The sequence below is a fragment of the Dromiciops gliroides genome, chromosome 6 (assembly GCF_019393635.1).
Source record: "Dromiciops gliroides isolate mDroGli1 chromosome 6, mDroGli1.pri, whole genome shotgun sequence".
NCBI classification, from domain to species: Eukaryota; Metazoa; Chordata; class Mammalia; order Microbiotheria; family Microbiotheriidae; genus Dromiciops; species Dromiciops gliroides.
The window spans coordinates 37,547,686-37,566,202 of record NC_057866.1 but is presented as its reverse complement, the minus strand read 5'-3'; the positions used below and the strand labels follow the sequence as shown (position 1 = coordinate 37,566,202).

Below are 18,517 nucleotides of genomic sequence, written 5' to 3'. Positions count from 1 at the left end.
TGCACAGTATATAATGAATGCAGATGAAACATTATGCTTCTGAAATTCTAATATATAGAATTTTCTATACATATGCTTGAGGCATATCTACTTTGTGCATTTTTAAAGGGTCTTTAACAGTAAAATTTCACATAGGTTGTCCTTCTTTATGAATTGTAAATTAATTATTTCTTTTTCTCCTTTTCCTTTGTAGGTATGGCCTCACAAGTCTTGGTCTACCCACCATATGTTTATCAAACTCAGTCAAGTGCCTTTTGTAGTGTGAAAAAACTCAAAGTAGAGCCAAGCAGTTGTGTATACCATGAGAAAACCTATCCCCAGACCTATGTGAATGGTAGAAACTTTGGAATTTCTCATCCTTCTATTAAGGAGAGTACTTTTCAGACAAAAATACCATTGAACAGATCACGAGGACATAACTTTTTGTTGCAGACAAATACTGCTGCTTTTAAAAACACTGCAGGTGCTACCAAGGTTTTAGCTGTGCGGGCGCAGCCCTCTCATGTGGAGGCAACTCCATCAGGGACCCGGGAAGGTGCCCAGCGATGGGGATTGAAGCGTAAGAGTAAAGAGCTGGAGAATCAAAGTAGCGCAATGCAGATTGTTGATGAACTGTCTATACTGCCTGCGATGTTGCAAACCAACATGGGAAATCCAGTGACGGTTGTTACAACTACAGCAGCATCAAAGCAGAATTGTACCAGTGGAGAAGGAGATTATCAGTTAGTGCAGCATGAAGTTTTGTGTTCACTGAAAAATACATATGAGGTCCTTGATTTTCTTGGGAGAGGGACTTTTGGCCAGGTAGTCAAATGCTGGAAAAGAGGGACAAATGAGATTGTGGCAATCAAAATTCTGAAGAATCACCCTTCTTATGCACGCCAAGGACAAATAGAAGTGAGCATATTATCAAGACTCAGTACTGAAAATGCTGATGAATTTAATTTTGTACGAGCTTATGAATGCTTTCAACACCGTAATCATACTTGCTTGGTCTTTGAGATGTTGGAACAGAACTTATATGATTTTCTGAAGCAAAATAAATTTAGTCCGCTGCCGCTTAAAGTGATACGACCTATTCTTCAACAAGTAGCCACTGCACTGAAAAAACTGAAAAGTCTTGGTTTAATTCATGCTGACCTCAAACCAGAGAATATTATGTTGGTAGATCCTGTCCGGCAGCCATACAGGGTTAAAGTAATAGACTTTGGATCTGCTAGCCATGTATCAAAGACTGTTTGTTCTACCTATTTACAGTCTCGCTACTACAGGTAGGTGGGAACTGTTTTGGGTTACCAAAGGAATGCTCAATTTGTGTTTTAAGAACTAATCATATTTCAAGGGTGGGAAAAGCATTTCTAAGACTTGTATAGAAATCAAGACATGTATACACAGACCAGTCTAATGATTTCCTAATACCCTTAAAGCACAGCATATACCCTCTACCCTCCAGCATCCTCCTTGCACAGATACTGCTTTTAAAAAATGGATAGTTGGGTTTTAAGATTCTGGTTAACAGTGGCAGGCTCACATTAGACAATAGTGCTTTAGTAGGAACAAACAGCTTTCTTCACAACATCTGTGAAATAGGCAGTGCAAGGACGCCCATTCTCATTAGAGCTGAGGTACAGGCAGGTTAATTGCTTTGCTTGGTTTAGAAAGCTGTTGGGGGGCAGCTAGATGGCGTAGTGGATAGAGCACCGGCCCTGGATTCAGGAGGACCTGAGTTCAAATCCAGCCTCAGACACTTATCACTTACTAGGTGTGTGACGCTGGGCAAGTCACTTAACCCCAATTGCCTCACCAAAAAAAAAAAAGAAAGCTGTTGGGCTCTGTACTGAGAGTGCTCTGGTGTGTTTTACACCCCCTCATCTTCAAAATCCTCACTTGAGGCACCACTTTCTTTGGGAAACCCTTCCTGATCCCTCAACCATCACCTACCACTTCTTTTTGTGGGAGAATGTAGGGACTATTTTCATTTTCATCTTTTTTTATTCCTCAGCACCTAGAAAGGTTCTTAATAAATACTTGTCAGACAGTAAATGATTATTTGACATTTTCCTGAAGGATTAATAATAAATCACCAAAAAATCTATTTAACGTATGAACAGACATGTTTTCCCTAATGACTTCTCAATTTAAATTGATAACCCTTTAACATGGGTGGTTTTCTCTTGTCATTTATAGAGCATCTATCCTCAATTGATATACAATTCATGACTAACATTAAATATGATTTTTTCTTGTGTGTGGAAATGTATAGACGATTTATATTAGTGATTAGAATGTGAAGTTGAAGTTCTTGTTTTGATCTCCACAAGAGCAAGTCAGCAATCTTGTGCAGATGTTGTCCTGATGGTTTGTATAGGGCCAAGCCTGGGGACAGTTTGGCAGAAGTTACTGTTACTGAAAAATCAACTCCTAATACGTGCTTTCAGCATATGTAACTAAGATCATCTATCTAAAGGAGAATACATTTTTGTTTTGCTCAGAAGTGGTGATACTCAAGTTGATTAAATTAATTGAAAGGAACATAAATTTACTCTTTTAAATATTTGTGCTCTCTTTCAATTTAATCAACATTAATCATGAAACTCAAACTTGGAGAATTTTTCGGGTTGAGGGGGTAATGTAGATGAATATTTCTCCCATGTCTCAACATAAGTTAGAATAATAATTTTTTTCTATATAGCTTCTATCTTGAGATTTGACTAGATTCTTCTAACTTCATGTAACTTAATTTCCAGTTGCCTTGTCTCTATGTTTAGTTCACCTGTTATTTACATGACAGTACTATATTTGGGTCTTGAATTCTTCAGTAGCTTAGATTTAAGGACCTTTTAGTATCTGGATTATTTTTTTAAACTTGGAAATGTTGTATTACCTGGCTTTAAGAAGAAGTGGGCTCAGGGCAGCTAGGTGGCGCAGTGGATAGAGCACTGGCCCTGGAGTCAGGAGTACCTGAGTTCAAATCTGGCCTCAGACACTTAATACTCACTAGCTGTGCGACCCTGGGCAAGTCACTTAACCCCAATTACCTCACTAAAAAAAAAAAAGAAAAAAGAAAAAAGAAAAAGAAGAAGAAATGGGCTCTAAGTAATTTTTGCCATCTAATATTTGTTGAGTGGACAAATATGAAATATTTTTTAAAAGTGTGTAAATTGAAATATTTTTTCATAGTATACTATTAGCATAGCACTGGTAGCCTTTAACCATAGTAAACTACTTAAGTTTACTAAGGTAATCTGATCTAGAATTTACATTTATCCATGGAGTAATTGTTAAACTATTTAAAAAATTTAAGATATCAATATTATAGTATATAATACAGTTTAAATACTTTTAATGTAAAATTGTGTGTTTAGGTATATTCATGCAGGGAATTAATCATAATTTTTTAGATTTTTTTTTTAGGATCTTGATAATTGTATGATCTTTTTAAAGAACAAAATCTTTCCTCAGTAAAAAGGTGTAATTGTCATATAAATAAGGAAAAAGATTGGTAATTTGTCTTCATCCCAATACAATTAGACCTAAACTTTCAAGGCATCATTTGCAATTGTTGAGGAGAATTATGAGGGGAAAATAGGTTATATTTTATACCCTCAACTCATGAGTTCTAGTAATTGTTATATGAAAAACATCATTTGGCCAGGAATTTATTTTACCTAGTAGTTTACAAAAATGTAATGATGATGTTTAGAACTTGAATACCAGGAGTGCCCCTGCTAACTTTTTTGCATGTGTATTGCATTAGTTCACATGGGGCCTAAATGAAAACTTAGCACCCCTGTTGTGTGTTAACAACTTGATTTTTAGATAATAGTGTAAATAGGAAATGGCAGTTAAATTTAAGAGACTTAACTTTAATAAGTAAACCTTGAGGGAAGAGAAGCAGTGAGCACAAATGCTCACAATCCCCCTGTAAACAGTTTGTTCTTAGGAATAGCCACAAATGTTATTCTATCACTTTGAACTGTGCATCACAGAAATGTAGTGGGGGAATATCTTAAAATAGGCAGGGGGTGGTGGCCAGACACTGTTGACTACTATAGATGGCGAGGCTGTCTCACTGTTACAGTGAAAGAAGCCAGAAATGCATGCTGCTAAGGGTGTTGATTGCTCAAGGTCAGCATGTTCTAAAGTCAGCTGTTATACTTATGAATGTGGCTACTGTCAGGAACATGTAGGGCTTTTGCATGCATAAAAAGGCCTTGCAAGTAGGTGCCACATTTGTGAGGTGTAATTACTGGATTCAGGTCATGAATTTCTTTTTTAAAGTGGTAAACTTTGGCCTCAATGTTTTGGGTCCTTTCAAGACTTAATTTCCATTTACCCTTTTTCATTTGAAAGTGGGGACACAGACCAAACTCGATACCCCCTTTCGGTTTGTTTTTTGCTTTCTTTTGCTTTCTTTAAGAACTTTTGTGTTTTCTTATGGCATTATTTGGAGGTTTTTCTGGAACGATCATGTCGTGAGTTCCGAGAGCTTACTCAGAACTTTTATGTTTTCTTGATGCAAACTTTAATAATTCATGAATTTATCTTATCTGCTATATCACAAATAATTTATTTTCTCAACAGTTTTTCTTGTGGTATTTTATTTTATTTTATTTTATTTTATTTTATTTTTTTAGTGAGGCAATTGGGGTTAAGTGACTTGCCCAGGGTCACACAGCTAGTAAGTGTTAAGTGTCTGAGGTCGGATTTGAACTCAGGTACTCCTGACTCCAGGGCCAGTGCTCTATCCACTGCGCCATCTAGCTGCCCCCCCTCGTGGTATTTTAAATGCTTCTTTGAGACTGCTAGGAGGTACAGAGAGGTGAACCCTTAGTCAGGAAAACTCCAGTTTAGACCCTGCCTCAGGCACTAGCTGTGTGACCGTAGACAAGTCACGGAACTTCTGCTGGCCTCAGTTTCCTCATCTGTAAAATGGGGATAAATAATAGCACTCACCTCCCAGAGTGGTTGTGAGGATAAAATAAGATAACATCTGCAAAGTGCTTTCCAAATCTTAACACATTGTATACATGCTGGCTATTTACGGAAAGATAAAGATTATTGTGTTAAACAGCCTAGTACAGAGTCCTTTAGTTTCGCAGGCCATATTAAATGCTAAATTGGCAGTTACAACATTAAAAAAATGTAACATAATTAAAATACACATAAAATATAGTTGCACAATCACTTATTTATAAACAATATAGTAGATTAGCATTTTATAATGCTTTGTATGTTCAACTTGATATTTTTTCAAAGCATTTTCACTTATACTATCTCTTCTGATAGAGTCAGCCTGACTTATAGTAAATAGAATGGTAGGTTTAGAATTAGAGAAACCAGGGTTCAAATCCTAACTCTGAAATTGAGTAACTCTTGTTTCCCCTAGGCAAGACACATAGCCTTACCGTTTCTTGCTAAGCCATAAATGGGTTGTCTGTTGGTGGAGGGAGCTGCCATGCTGAGGAAATCACAACTGTTCAGTGTTGGGGTTTTCTTACTTGATCCTCACATTGTTCTTTATGGGAAAGACAGGAATGATATAGTCTGACAGTTGAGAATCCTGAGCCTCACAGGGTTAAATGACTCCTCTAGGGTCATCTGGAGGCCATACCCAGAATCCAGATCTCTCATGCCTAAGTTTGGAGGCTTCACAGCCTCTTTTTCCTCCCCCCTTTACCAGTTGGAAATGAGCCTTGCTTTGTGAGTACAGACTCAGAGAACTGCTGTTACTATAGCCTTGCAAATCAAAATTTATTCATGGATTTTCAAGTAAACTTTTATCTATGAAGCGATCCTTTTTCTCTGTAGTACAGACAATTTGTTAGCCAATTTGCTGATTTTTCTCAGAAAAAAATTTTCATTTTTGAGGACATTCACTCATTTACATTCATTTAGCATGCATTTTTGGTAACTATGTAATGTATGTTTTTGTACACATAATGTACATTCTATAATGACATAATGATCGGTGTTAGGCACAAGGGAAAAAATTTTGAAAAAGAACAAAACTTGAATTTGGCATATAGTTACGTACCAAAAGCTTACCTTTTAAATTTTAAACAAAATGTTTCATGCTGAAAATATTATTTTAGGCATAATTATTAAACTACTATCTTTAATGTTAAGTATCTGAAGTGCTGATTCAGCCTTTGGTAGTATCTTGTGCTCTCTATTCAGTAGGCTTTATTTAGTGGTGGAGGATTGGAGACTTAATCATCATTTGATCTTTTAGTTCTCTTAAGCTTTCATGATCCCTTTTGATATTTTTCAATGTTTTTTATTAGCTGCCATGACCAATTTCCTGGAGTTGTTGGGTTTGTTTGCTTTAAACATCTTTCAAACATTTTAATATACAGTAACTCTTTTATTGGGCACCAGAAGCATATTAACAGTAGCTTTTGTTAAAAAGCTTTCCAACTTCCGTAACTAATTTTAGATCATCTCGAGATGTATTTTTGTTTGTCGTTAGTACAAGATGAAATCTTTAAGTTAGATGGAGTGGTAGACCTTTTTTCTTGTTTAGTCATATTTTTTTAAAAAATTGATTTAAGAATTGGTTTCATTTTCAGATATATTGATATTGAGATATAATTATGTAATAAAAGCACTAGATATTATTGGAAAAATAGGCATATTACAATAGCAAAAATACTTTCTACATTTGTGTTTCTTTTTCACATTACTTCTCTGTATATCTTGTTTGTGAACATTTCTCTTGATTTTGTATTGCAGAAATTGAAGGGTTTTGTAGACTGAAATCTCACATTGACCTAATCATTTTAGGATTGTTAAATAATGTTTGAAAGAATAGGATTCAGTTATCTTTTAGAATTGGGCCAGTGTGTAAGTCAGGTAAATAAATCAATTAGCTGATGTTGATCAGTCAGGAAATTAATGTCTTGCAGTTAGGATATCAAAATACTATTTATTAAGGCCAGCAAAATATTACGTTGGTTTGGTAGTCATCCTTTTTATTACCAAGAGTAATTGTTGGCTTTCAAGAAATTTTTTCCAATATGTTAAGAGCTCCTAGGGAAAATTATGAAATCAATAAACTATTAACTTGAGAACTAAATATTGTGTAAGTCAGTTGTCTAAAGTCATAGAACTAGTAAGTACATGTATAGCTTATATCCAGGTTTTCTGACAGAAGTTTCAACTTGTTGATCAGGGATGGCTATTCATTTAATTAATTATACCAGGACAGGCACATTATCAAATATATATATATTTGGTGGGGCAATGAGGGTTAAGTGACTTGCCCAGGGTCACACAGCTAGTAAGTGTCAAGTGTCTGAGGCCAGATTTGAACTCAGGTCCTCCTGAATCCAAGGCCAGTGCTTTATCCACTTCACCACCTAGCTTCCCCTCATTATCAAATATTAAAGTCATGCTATTTAACAACACTGGCTTTTGGATTCATGGTGTGGGCCCTTAATATAGGTAAAACTGTCTCAGAATTAGATTCTTTTTGTTATTGTTGATTTAAAAAATTTTATTATAAATTTTTTTTATAATTACATGTAAAGATATTTCTTTTGAGTTCACCCTGCCTTCCCTTCCCCCTTCCAAAGCCAGCAAGCAATCTGATATAGGTTATACATTACAGTCATGTTAAACATATGCCCACATTAGTCATGTAGTAAGAGAAGAGTCAGAACAAAAAGGAAAAACAAAGTGAGAGAATAAACACAGCAACCACAAAGAAGCAACAACAAAAGTGAAAGTAGTGTGCTTCAATCTGCATTCATACTCCATAGTTCTTTTTCTAAATGTGGTGAACATTTTCCATCATGAGTTTTTTGGCATTGTCTTGGATTATTGTATTGCTGAGAAGACTCATGTCTATCACAATTGATAATCACACAATGTTGTTGATAACTGTGTACAACATTCTCTTGGTTCTTCTCATTTCACTCAGTATCAGTTCATATAAGTCTTTCCAGGTTTTCCTGAAATCTATCTGCTTATCGTTTCTTACAGCATAATAGTATTCCATTACATTCATATACCATAACTTGTTTAGCCATTTTCCAATTGATGGGCATCTCCATAGTTTCCAATTCTTTACCACCACAAAAAGAGCAGCTATAAATATTTTTGTACATGTGGGTCCTTTTCCCTTTTTTTATGATCACTTCGGGATATAGACCTAGTAGTGGTATTGCTGGGTCAAAGGGTATGCACAGTTTTTTTTTTTTTTTAATTAATTAATTTTTTTGTGAGGCAGTTGGGGTTAAGTGACTTGCCCAGCGTCACACAGCTAGTAAGTGTCAAGTGTCTGAGGCCGGATTTGAACACAGGTCCTCCTGAATCCAGGAACAATGCTTTATCCACTGCACCACCTAGCTGCCCTGCATTTCTCTTATCAGTAGTGATTGAGAATATTTTTTCATATGGCTGTAGATAGCTTTGATTTCTTTATCTGAAAACTGCCTTTTCATATCCTTTGACCTCTTCTCAATTGGGGAAGAATGAGATTCTCTTAATACTTGGGTGATTAAATCCCTTTTGGTGGAATCCAAAGAATAATTTGCCATATTCTAAGTTCCACTTGGAGTAATATTACAGCAGGACTGATTAGAGAAACCTTAAAGTCGCTTCCAGCTTAAAATTCTATGATTCTAATAGACAGAGTGACTTTTTACTCTTATAATTTTGGATGAACAAAATTAAAGGGTTGTGGTATTCGTAATTTCAGAAGTGCATATGATGTTCACAATATAGCTTCTCTTTTCAGTTGAAACAGTTCATACTTTTTTCTTCTTACTATTTAATATCCTCTGTAGTGACTCTTCTTTTGCCTTCTGAGAACCTTCTCTCCACCCCCAATTTTAGATAAAGATAAAGCAATGTAATTGATTTGGAGAGATTTAAACAATATTTCATAGAATAACTTTTGTGTTTATTCCATAGCCATTTTTGGGGAAAAAAAATCAGTGATCCTTCTTAGTAACATTATAGAAAAGTTAATATGACTCAATTGAATTTAAAAGCAGTACTTGAAATAAGGAGCCTTCAATTCAAATCTAATTCTGCCACTGACTCATTGTCTATAACTTTGAACAGGTTACTTAACCTTCCCATTGCTAGATTTACTCATTGGTTAAAAACAGATAATAGCTCTCAATCATCTTCCTTGAATGAGTGATGGTAAAGGTATAAAGCCACATAATATCTAAATGCCAAATAATGATGGAGTGAGAAATATTTTTAAAGGCTTACTAGCATAGTGACATTATGGTAATTGTATAGTCTGTACCTATAAAGTATGCTACAAATACAAGACTTTTTTTATCAGCTTCAGATTGTGAGTCCAGAATTGCTTATGCCTATTATGTAGCTATTCATTTGCAGGGGGAGGAAACCTCAATTCTTTTTTAGTAATTGATGTTCATATAAATTCTTTTTGTGAATATTTTAAAAGCATATTTAATTTTTTGTTGTTATGTTTGCCCTTCTATAAAAGTTACATTTGCCCATGCTCAAGTACAGAATTCCAACATGGTAGTAAAATTTCATGTTTTTGCTAAGGATGGAGTCTCAGCACTTACACACCTTTGTGTTTTTTGACTCTTCAGCATTTTAATTGAGAGTGGAATTCAGCTCCCAGGATACTATTAGTTGGACTAAGTCTTAGGATGGAATAGTGCCAGTTCAGTGGCTAGTAAATAATTTAGATGTCAGCCGATATAACAAGATTGTATTACTTAAGAGAGAGAATGTAATATGTGCTCAACTTTTGTGATTAAAAAGAATAGAACGTTAAGAATTAATTAACTGAAAGTAAAATTGAAATTTTCCTTACTATTATGTGTGCTGGTTTTTTTTACAAAATAATCATGTGAGCATGCTCGATACTATATTATTTCAAAATTTTTTCTTTTAGGTAGTAGAAAAGTCAAAATATATTTTAAAAAGAGGAAATAGATTCAACATAGATATTTCCTCCTATAGGTTTTTCTCCTAAGATAAATATAAATTAAAAACAAATTTATCTATTGTAGAAGAAAATCATAAGTGACAGAAAAATTGGTACTCAGAATATATGTCATGTTGTGTGTGTGTATGTGTGTGTGCATGTGTGTGCGTGTGCGTGCACGTGTGCTTACACAGATGGTGGTAGAACCAGATGACTTATCCATACTGGCACAGTTATGGGAACCGGAACTAGAGCTCAGATGTCTCATAGAAAGATCTGTAGATACAGTTTATATACAGTAAAAAAAAAAAAGGTCGTAGGTTGGTTAAATTTTCTTTGGTTATAGTTTGCTTAGGATAGTCTGTCCATTTGGTATTTTTAATGATTATCTTTGATACATTTGTTATGACACCCAAACATGTCTCTCACAAAATACATTCTCCAAAAATAGTTAAGGAAAATCACCTAAAATAGTGATTGTAACTGATAGCCGTTGTTACTTTTTACCTTGGAGTTCGTTTTTTAGATAGAATTGATGGCTGTGTTCTTGAATGTTGGTAACAACCTTGTCCGTTGTATTTGATCTGTTGATCAATTCATTCTTTGTATTTGTATTCCTATAACATTTAGCATAGGGCCTGGCAATTAGTAGTCACTTAATACTTGTATATTGATTATTTCAGAGTCTGAATGTGATAAAAATTTGTCTGGGTCAAAAGTTTCTTTTCAAAAAAATTCCTGATTTTTGAAGTAAAGTTATGAATTGGATTTCTTCTTTAAACTTCTTTTAAAAATATTATATTATGTACTACTTAGGTAGTTTGATGTTATAGTCCTCCCTATTCCTGTGTACTTGCTCACTTTTGCGTATGTTTTATTAAGTGTAAATCAGAGACCGAATGAAAGACTAATAGTAATAGTTTGGGCATGACTTGGCATAACTAGGTTTTTGGATATCACTAGCTCTTGTATAGTGTTTTCTACCTGGAGAGATTGCAAAAATCAATTAATTGATTTGAATGTTATATTGTAATGATTAGAGTATTGTTCTGTGCCTGTTATATATTCGGAAACTTTTATATGTTTGTAACATGGTCTTGATAACATTAGCCGCAAGTATTTGAATTAAAGAGGATCAAGAAAATCTCTTTTCCTGTCTCACTAGCCTCTAAACTAGTCCTGTAGTAGGTAGCTTTGTGATTGAAGTATTCAAAAATTCCCCTGACACTTCTCTAAAATGTTTTTAGTATTTTCTCTTTCTGATTCCCATCTAGTACCATTGTTTTACTTAGGGAAGACTGAAATGTAATTGTGTGGCAAATTGGTCTAGTATATTTAAGTGTGGCTTTTGTTTTAAACAAGTTTTTGTACTTTTCCCAGGCTGGGTTACATTCCTGTTGCTAAAGAGAGAAAATGTTGTTAGCAGATATTCTTGTGATAAATATATTCATGAATTCCTCTGGCCCCAAACTACATTACATGGTGGCTAACTTTCTGGTCCTTTTGAAATTATGTAGGACTGGTCTCTTGACCTGTACTGAGATATGGCCTTTTCTAGGGTCTAACAAAGCTTGTGTGACCACAGCTAGAACCTGGAAAACTCAGATATAAACTCAGTTTATATCTGCAGCATGATGAGGAATTGGAGTAGAATTTTTGTGGATAGCTGCTTATCATCAGTAGTGTGCTCAACTCTGAATTAGTATGTGCTGTTATTTTCAGGATAATAATATCGATGGTCTTCATTTGAGGAATCTTCAAGGTAAAAACAAAGGAAAGTATAGCAACATGTCCTTTACAAATATGAATACAGCAAAGTTGAAGTTGGAGTTAGTGATTTTATAAAAATTATCTAACCTGAGAGCAAGATAAGTTTTTGCTTTAATATACTCTGCTTTAAGAACATGTAAGAAAAAATAGCCATTGAGAGAATTAGCATTGGAGTAGTTTGGTGAAGAGTCATTACATGGTATATGTGTGGGACATAATCAGAAATTTTATTTTTTACTTAAATAACTTTTTGTTATGGTATAACTTTTTTAAGTCATAAAAACATTTTATTATTTTCTAGTTAAATGTAGAGATAATTTTCAACATTTGTTTTTATAAGATTTCTAGTTCCAAATTTTTCTCCCTCCTTCCTCTCCCTCCCCCCTCCCCAAGACAGCAAGCAATTTGATATAGGTTATATATGTACAATAACATTAAACATATTTCTGCATTAGTCATGTTGCGAAAGAAGAATCAGAACAAAAGGGAAAAACCTCACAAAAGAAAAGTAGAAACAGGGCAGTTCAATCTGCATCCAGATTCCACAGTTCTTTTTTCTGGATGTGGAGAGCATTTTGCATCATGAGTCCTTTGGAATTATCTTGGATCATTGTAGTGCTGAGAAGAGTTAAGTCTATCACAGTTCATCATCACACAATGTTGTTGATACTGTATACATTGTTCTTCTGGTTCTGCTCATTTCACTCAGCATCAGTTCATATAAGTCTTTCCAGGTTTTTCTAAAATCCATCTGCTTATCGTTTCTTACAGCACAGTAGTATTCCATTACATTCATATACCACAACTTGTTTAGCCATTCCCCAATTGATGGGATCCCCTTAATTTCCAATTCTTTGCCATCACAAAAGAGAACTATAAATATTTTTGTACATGTGGGTTTTTATGATCTTTTTTGGATAAAGACCTAATAGTGGGGGACAGCTGGGTAGCACAGTGGATAAAGCACCAGTCCTGGATTCAGGAGGACCTGAGTTCAAATCTGGCCTCAGACACTTGACACTTACTAGCTGTGTGACCCTGGGCAAGTCACTTAACCATCATTGCCCTGCAGAAACAAAACAAAACAAAACAACAAAACCCTAATAGTGGTGTATTGCTGGGTCAAAGGGTATGCACAGTTTTATAGTTCTTTGGGCATAGTTCCAAATTGCTCTCCAGAATGGTTGATTCAGTTCACAGCTCCCATCAACGATGTATTAGTGTTCCAATTTTTCCACAGCTTCTCCAACATTTATTATTTTACTTTTTTGTCATATTAGCCAGTCTGATAGGTGTGAGGTGGTACCTTAGAGTGGTGTTTTGTTTATTTTGTTTTTGCTGGGCAATGAAGGTTAAGTGACTTGCCCAGGGTCACACAGCTAGTAAGTCTCAAGTATCTGAGGTCGGATTTGAACCTGGGTCCTCCTGAATCCAAGGTCGGTGCTTTATCCACTGAACCACCTAGCTGCCCCCTCAGAATTGTTTTAATTTGCATTTCTCTAATCAGTAGTGATTGAGAATATTTTTTCATATGGCTGCAAATAGCTTTGATTTCTTCATCTGAAAACTGCCTGTTCATATCCTTTGACCATTTCTCAATTGGGGAATGACTTGGATTCTTATAAATTTGATTTAGTTCCCTATATCTTTTAGAAATGAGGCCTTTATCAGAAATACTGGCTGTAAAAATTGTTTCCCAGCTTTCTGCCTCCCTTCTAATTTTGAATGCATTGCTTCTTTTTGTACAAAAACTTTTAAACTTAATATAATCAAAATCATCCATTCTACATTTCATAATAATTTCTATATCTTGTTTGGTCATAAATTCTTCTCCTCTCCATAGATCTAAAAGGTAAACTATTCCTTCCTTTCCTAATTTACTTTTGGTATCACCCTTTATGTCTAAATCATGTACCCATTTTGACCTTATTTTGGTATATGGCATAAGATGTTGGTCTATGCCTATTCTCTGCCATACTATCTTCTAGTTTTCCCCAGAAGTTTTTGTCAAATAGTGAGTTTTTATCCCAGAAGCTGGAGTCCTTGGGTTTATCAAACAGTACATTACTATAGTTATTTACTATTGTGCCTCCTGTGCCTAACCTATTCCATTGATCTACCACTCTATTTCTTAGCCAGAACCAAATAGTTTTGATGACTGCTGCTTTATAGTATAGCTTCAGATGTTATACAGCTAGCCCATATGGTATAACTTTTGCAAAGGAAACATCACTGGATTCCTAATATATTTTGAATGTATAATGTGCTCTAACAACTGGGCTGTTAGAGCTTGCAATTGTATTAAAGGATCTTTGGTTTTATTAGCTGAAGAAGTCTCAGTATGGAAACTCCCTCTCCCATTGGAGGTAAATCCCAACTATTCTGCTGATTTCTAGATCATCCTCTTGGGTTGTCTCAGGCACACAAAAATTAATTTACTTGTTTGCAAGGTCACATAGCTAGTAAATATCAGAGACAGGAAATGGACCCATGTCCTGCTCTTTCATCCAGTATAGTGTTTACTCTATGGTCTCTAAAAAGCATTAGTAATTTTCAGGTCAGCTATTTGATGGACAGCCTCTCATTTTAGAGTAATTTAAATCACAGACAGAACTGAAGGGATTTTTGAAATCTAATCTCATCATTTCATTTTATTGGTGAGGAAAACTGCCTCGTGTCCCTGGCCCAGGGATCACAGCTCCTGTTAGCCTTAGAGCCAGCTGTAGTCGGGGCATTTGTGATGCAGCAGGTTTCTAAACGAAATGTTGCAGTAGTGTGTGCTCTCAGCTTCATAGCCCTAGAACAAAACTGGAGATGTCAAGACTATTCCAGGAATTATAGAAGCATGTGGTCCATTATGGAAAACCACAAATCATTCCTATTTATGATATTTGATCTTTTGTAATTTATAATATTTTGGGTTCTTAATATTAAAATCAACAGAACAGTTATCTCTACTTCTTCCATGAATCAAGCTTCTCTGACTGTCTCTTCCCACGGTAATTTGTTTTTCCTCTGAAGACATAACACTTATACTCTACTATTTGATTCATTCATTTAATATTGAATTGTAAAAGATGTGGAAGCATGTTACAAAGTTGGAAATACTTTATATGTATTTACAATACATTTTCAGTTTTTTTTTTTTTGTAAGGCAATTGGGGTTAAGTGACTTGCCCAGGGTCACACAGCTAGTAAGTGTTCAGTGTCTGAGGTCGGATTTGAACTCAGGTACTCCTGAATCCAGGGCCGGTGCTTTATCCACTGCGCCACCTAGCTGTCCCTCAGTATTCTTTTTATGATCATTAAATATTTATTAAGTTGCCTGTTTTGTACTAGGCTTTATTGACAACATAAAGATAATAGCCCTTGGTATCAAGGATATAAAACATAGCAAGAAAGTTGTGGAAATAGAAATGAATACAAAAAGTATTATGTGGTAAGGGCCATAAGGAAGTATAATGACACAGCTACAAGGGTTTAAAAGAAGCAAACATCACTTCCAAAGAGGGGATTCAAAGAAAATGTAATAGACAAAAGAGGGTGGTCTTTGTGGAATTAGGCAGAATGAATGGTGTGAGAAAAGTGACAAGATCATGGAGAGTAATGCCAAATCTGTTCGGAGAATGACAAAAATTGGTCCAGTTTGGCTGTAATGTAGGATATATTTAGGGGAGAAGTCTGCTGGAAAAGGGAGCTTCAGGACAGATTATCAAGGGTCTTGGTGCCCCAGGAGTATCCTGGCAGTGCCAGTACTTGAACCTCGGGTAGCTTTTTTTCTTCCAGCCCTATGCTTTTTCTACTACATTCTATTTCAGTCCAGTTTGAAAATGTAAAGCATCGATAATGTAACTTGACTTGAAAAGAATGTTAGTAAATTCATTCTCCATATTTGTGAACAGCTGTTTTCCAAAATAATGTTTTCTGTTAACTGGTGTGGGTTGATTTATTGGCTTTCATGCTTTGTCATGTTTGGGGTTTGACAGCACTTATTTATTCAAGTGCCATAAATAAAGCCAGAATTTTCAAGGAAGAAACAACTTAAGAAAATTACGCTCAATGAAGTTCATGCTATTTATCACAATCCTGTTTAAATTTAACAGATATGTTTTGTGAATTGATACCTGTGATTTTCTCATTGTGTTTTCAGTTTCCTTTTAGGAAGAGGCAGGGCCTGGAGAAAAATTGTCCAGTGGTTTTGAGTTTTGATGTTACTGGAGCTCAGAGTATAAATATCCTCCTTATAGGCTGCTTTTGGCATCTTCCTCAGCCTCCCAAGGCCAAATAAGAGCAGTTGGAGAGATCCATATATGTTGGCTTTTGTCATCTACTTGGACACAAAAGGTTTTAATTAAATAGAGCTTATAACTTTTCATTTGCTATTGCTGTAGGAACCTTGGGCAAGTCACTATACCTCTTTCATCCCCCAAATTCACATAGAATGCTGGTGTTACTAAATGAATTGAGAAAATCAAATGAGATTATTTAAAGTGATTTGCAAACCTAAATTATATCAGCTATTTTTCCCCCACTATGAGCGGTTCTATCACAAAGTATTCAGTAGTTGTAGATTTATTGCCTTTTATTGGTAGATAAAATGCAGTTAATAGTGCTATCTGTAAAAATAATTTGAGGTAGTCCAGATGAAAGTATTTGAAAGGCTGAAAAACACATGCACATGCAAATATACATAGTAGTGACTGACCAGCATCCTTTATTAGTATTGTCATAATACCAAGACATCTATGGAAATAACCCCTTTTATATGTATGGCCCATTTAAAAATATTGTGGGCAGAATAGGCCTTTGTGGGAATATGCCCACTAATTATTATGGTTTTTATAGGAAAGTGAATTTCTGAGTTCTAAACATCTGACTTAAGTGAGAAAGCCAAAATTTGTTCCATTTCTCCTTGACTTGAAGTTCAGCGCACTTTTCCTTTCCTCTCATTTTTAGAATATGGTTCATGTTTGGAGTTGGTTGACATTTGACTTCTTTTGGTAAGTGAGTTCTGAGGAAAATGTTACTAGGCATTTTGGCTGCTTAAAGAATGAAAGTTGATTTTAGGTGTGAAAAGATCTGTTTGGATAGGCATATGTGTATGCAATATTGTCTGTTAGGGTGATTTATTGACAGCTCTTCTTGCCTTAGAATGTTTATTACATATAAGATTCACTCCTGCCCTTCAGGTGATGTGTTCTGGTTAGATATGTTCTGATCTGAACTGACACAGATTCAGAAGTGAAAGTTGAAAAATTTGAAAGGTAAAAAAAATATGTGTGCTCGTTTTGGGAAGATAAATAAGTGTTAATACTGAGCTTGACTCTTTTTTTTTTTTAAAAGAATGTTACCCAGAGGGAAGAAATGTATTTCTAGCCTTCTATTTCCATTCACTTCAATCAGCAAATTTAGTTTATATATCCTTTTTTTCTATCAAGCTCTTAGAGCCTTTATCCCTAGGATCTTGCTCTTATTTTGAAACTCTTTTGTAGTTACGTAATATCCTCTTATGGTTATATATAAGTTTTATGATGACAGGGACTAGCTTATCTAAACTTAGTATTATAAAGTAACATGCAGTATTCCTCAACTTGATGATTAACCTTTTGAGAACTGTTAACCCCCCCTCCAAAAAAAGAACACCAAACAAACCTAAAGCTCTTATTTTTTGGCAAATTATGTATCTTTATAAAGTTCTGGATGGCTCAAACCTCTTGGTATGATGAACAGTTAATCCTTTTTTTCCCTTAGATTCTTCTTCATGTGAAACCATAGCTCTATTCTCTTAATGAAACATATGTATTATTAAGTACAGTGCTATACAATAAACAGTTAATTAATGTTGTTTTGATTTGGCCATTGCATTTGAAGTGTAACCTACCACAAAATAGAGAAGCCTTTAGCTACTGTTGCTTGGATTACTTTCACAACTTAGTTGTTATCCTTCATTTTTTACTTTCTCTTATGCCCAATATGGAGTGTAGGATGTGTTCAGGGAGGACAAGTACCTTTGGTGTGAGGGCTGCTGAGCCCTTTTCAGGGCTACTTTCCACCTTTGGTGTCTACCTCATTCACCCAACTCTCCCCTGTAGCTCCAAGAAGCTATAGCGGTAGCGTGCACAGTGGCTACACCCTCTTCAGCAGTCTGGCTGAATTAGGTTCAGGGTAACCAAGGGGTCTCAAACCCTTCAGTGAGTTAGGGGGGTTTCTACCCCAAGCCTGTGAAGATTTCTGCTAGCAGATGAAAACAGTTTGTTCTGATGCCCATGAAGGGGGCTGAAGCAGGTGCTATGGAGCACTTGGAGCTTGGTTAGACAACAGAGATGCCAAGTTCATCCACTGCATCCAGAGCCATCACCAGTCATCCTGACTTTTGTCTTGCCACTGGACTTGGAAGAGAGAGTGAGGCTGATGACTTTGTGCAACTCAGCCTCACTTAAATACAATTTATGCATGAATCAAAAGACATAAACCATGCCATTTTAGCATTTTTTACCTACCTCAAAGTCCTACAGCAACAGGCAAGTGACGAAGCAGCAGGGGTGGATACACTGGGAGCTGTAGTCACAACCCTGACCGTAGGCAGCCCAGGCCTTAGGGTTGTCGTCTCACTGGACTGAAGCAGCAGTGGGGTTCAGCAGCCCCTACGTGTCTGAGAAGCCTTTTTGAAGAACTGGACTGCTGATCTCCTGGCATGAGGAAGGAGTTAGAAAAGGAGACCTAAAAATTGTCTGCTTCACCCAACCCTGGCCTGCTATCATAGCAGGTGGGGATTCCACCCTGTGCTTGAAATACAGGAAAAGGTACAAAAATTTTTGCAAA

At 35.7% G+C, this 18,517-nt stretch overlaps 1 protein-coding gene across 7 annotated transcripts in view; it reads left to right on the top strand.

Moving 5' to 3' along the window:
* Positions 1-18,517, top strand: part of HIPK3 (homeodomain interacting protein kinase 3) — a 97,978-nt gene that overhangs the window by 35,256 nt on the left and 44,205 nt on the right. For all 7 annotated transcript variants that reach the window (XM_043970179.1, XM_043970173.1, XM_043970180.1 and 4 more), the window contains exon 2: positions 194-1,271. In XM_043970179.1, the coding sequence (XP_043826114.1) occupies positions 194-1,271 (1,078 nt within the window). The remainder of the gene's footprint in view (positions 1-193; positions 1,272-18,517) is intronic.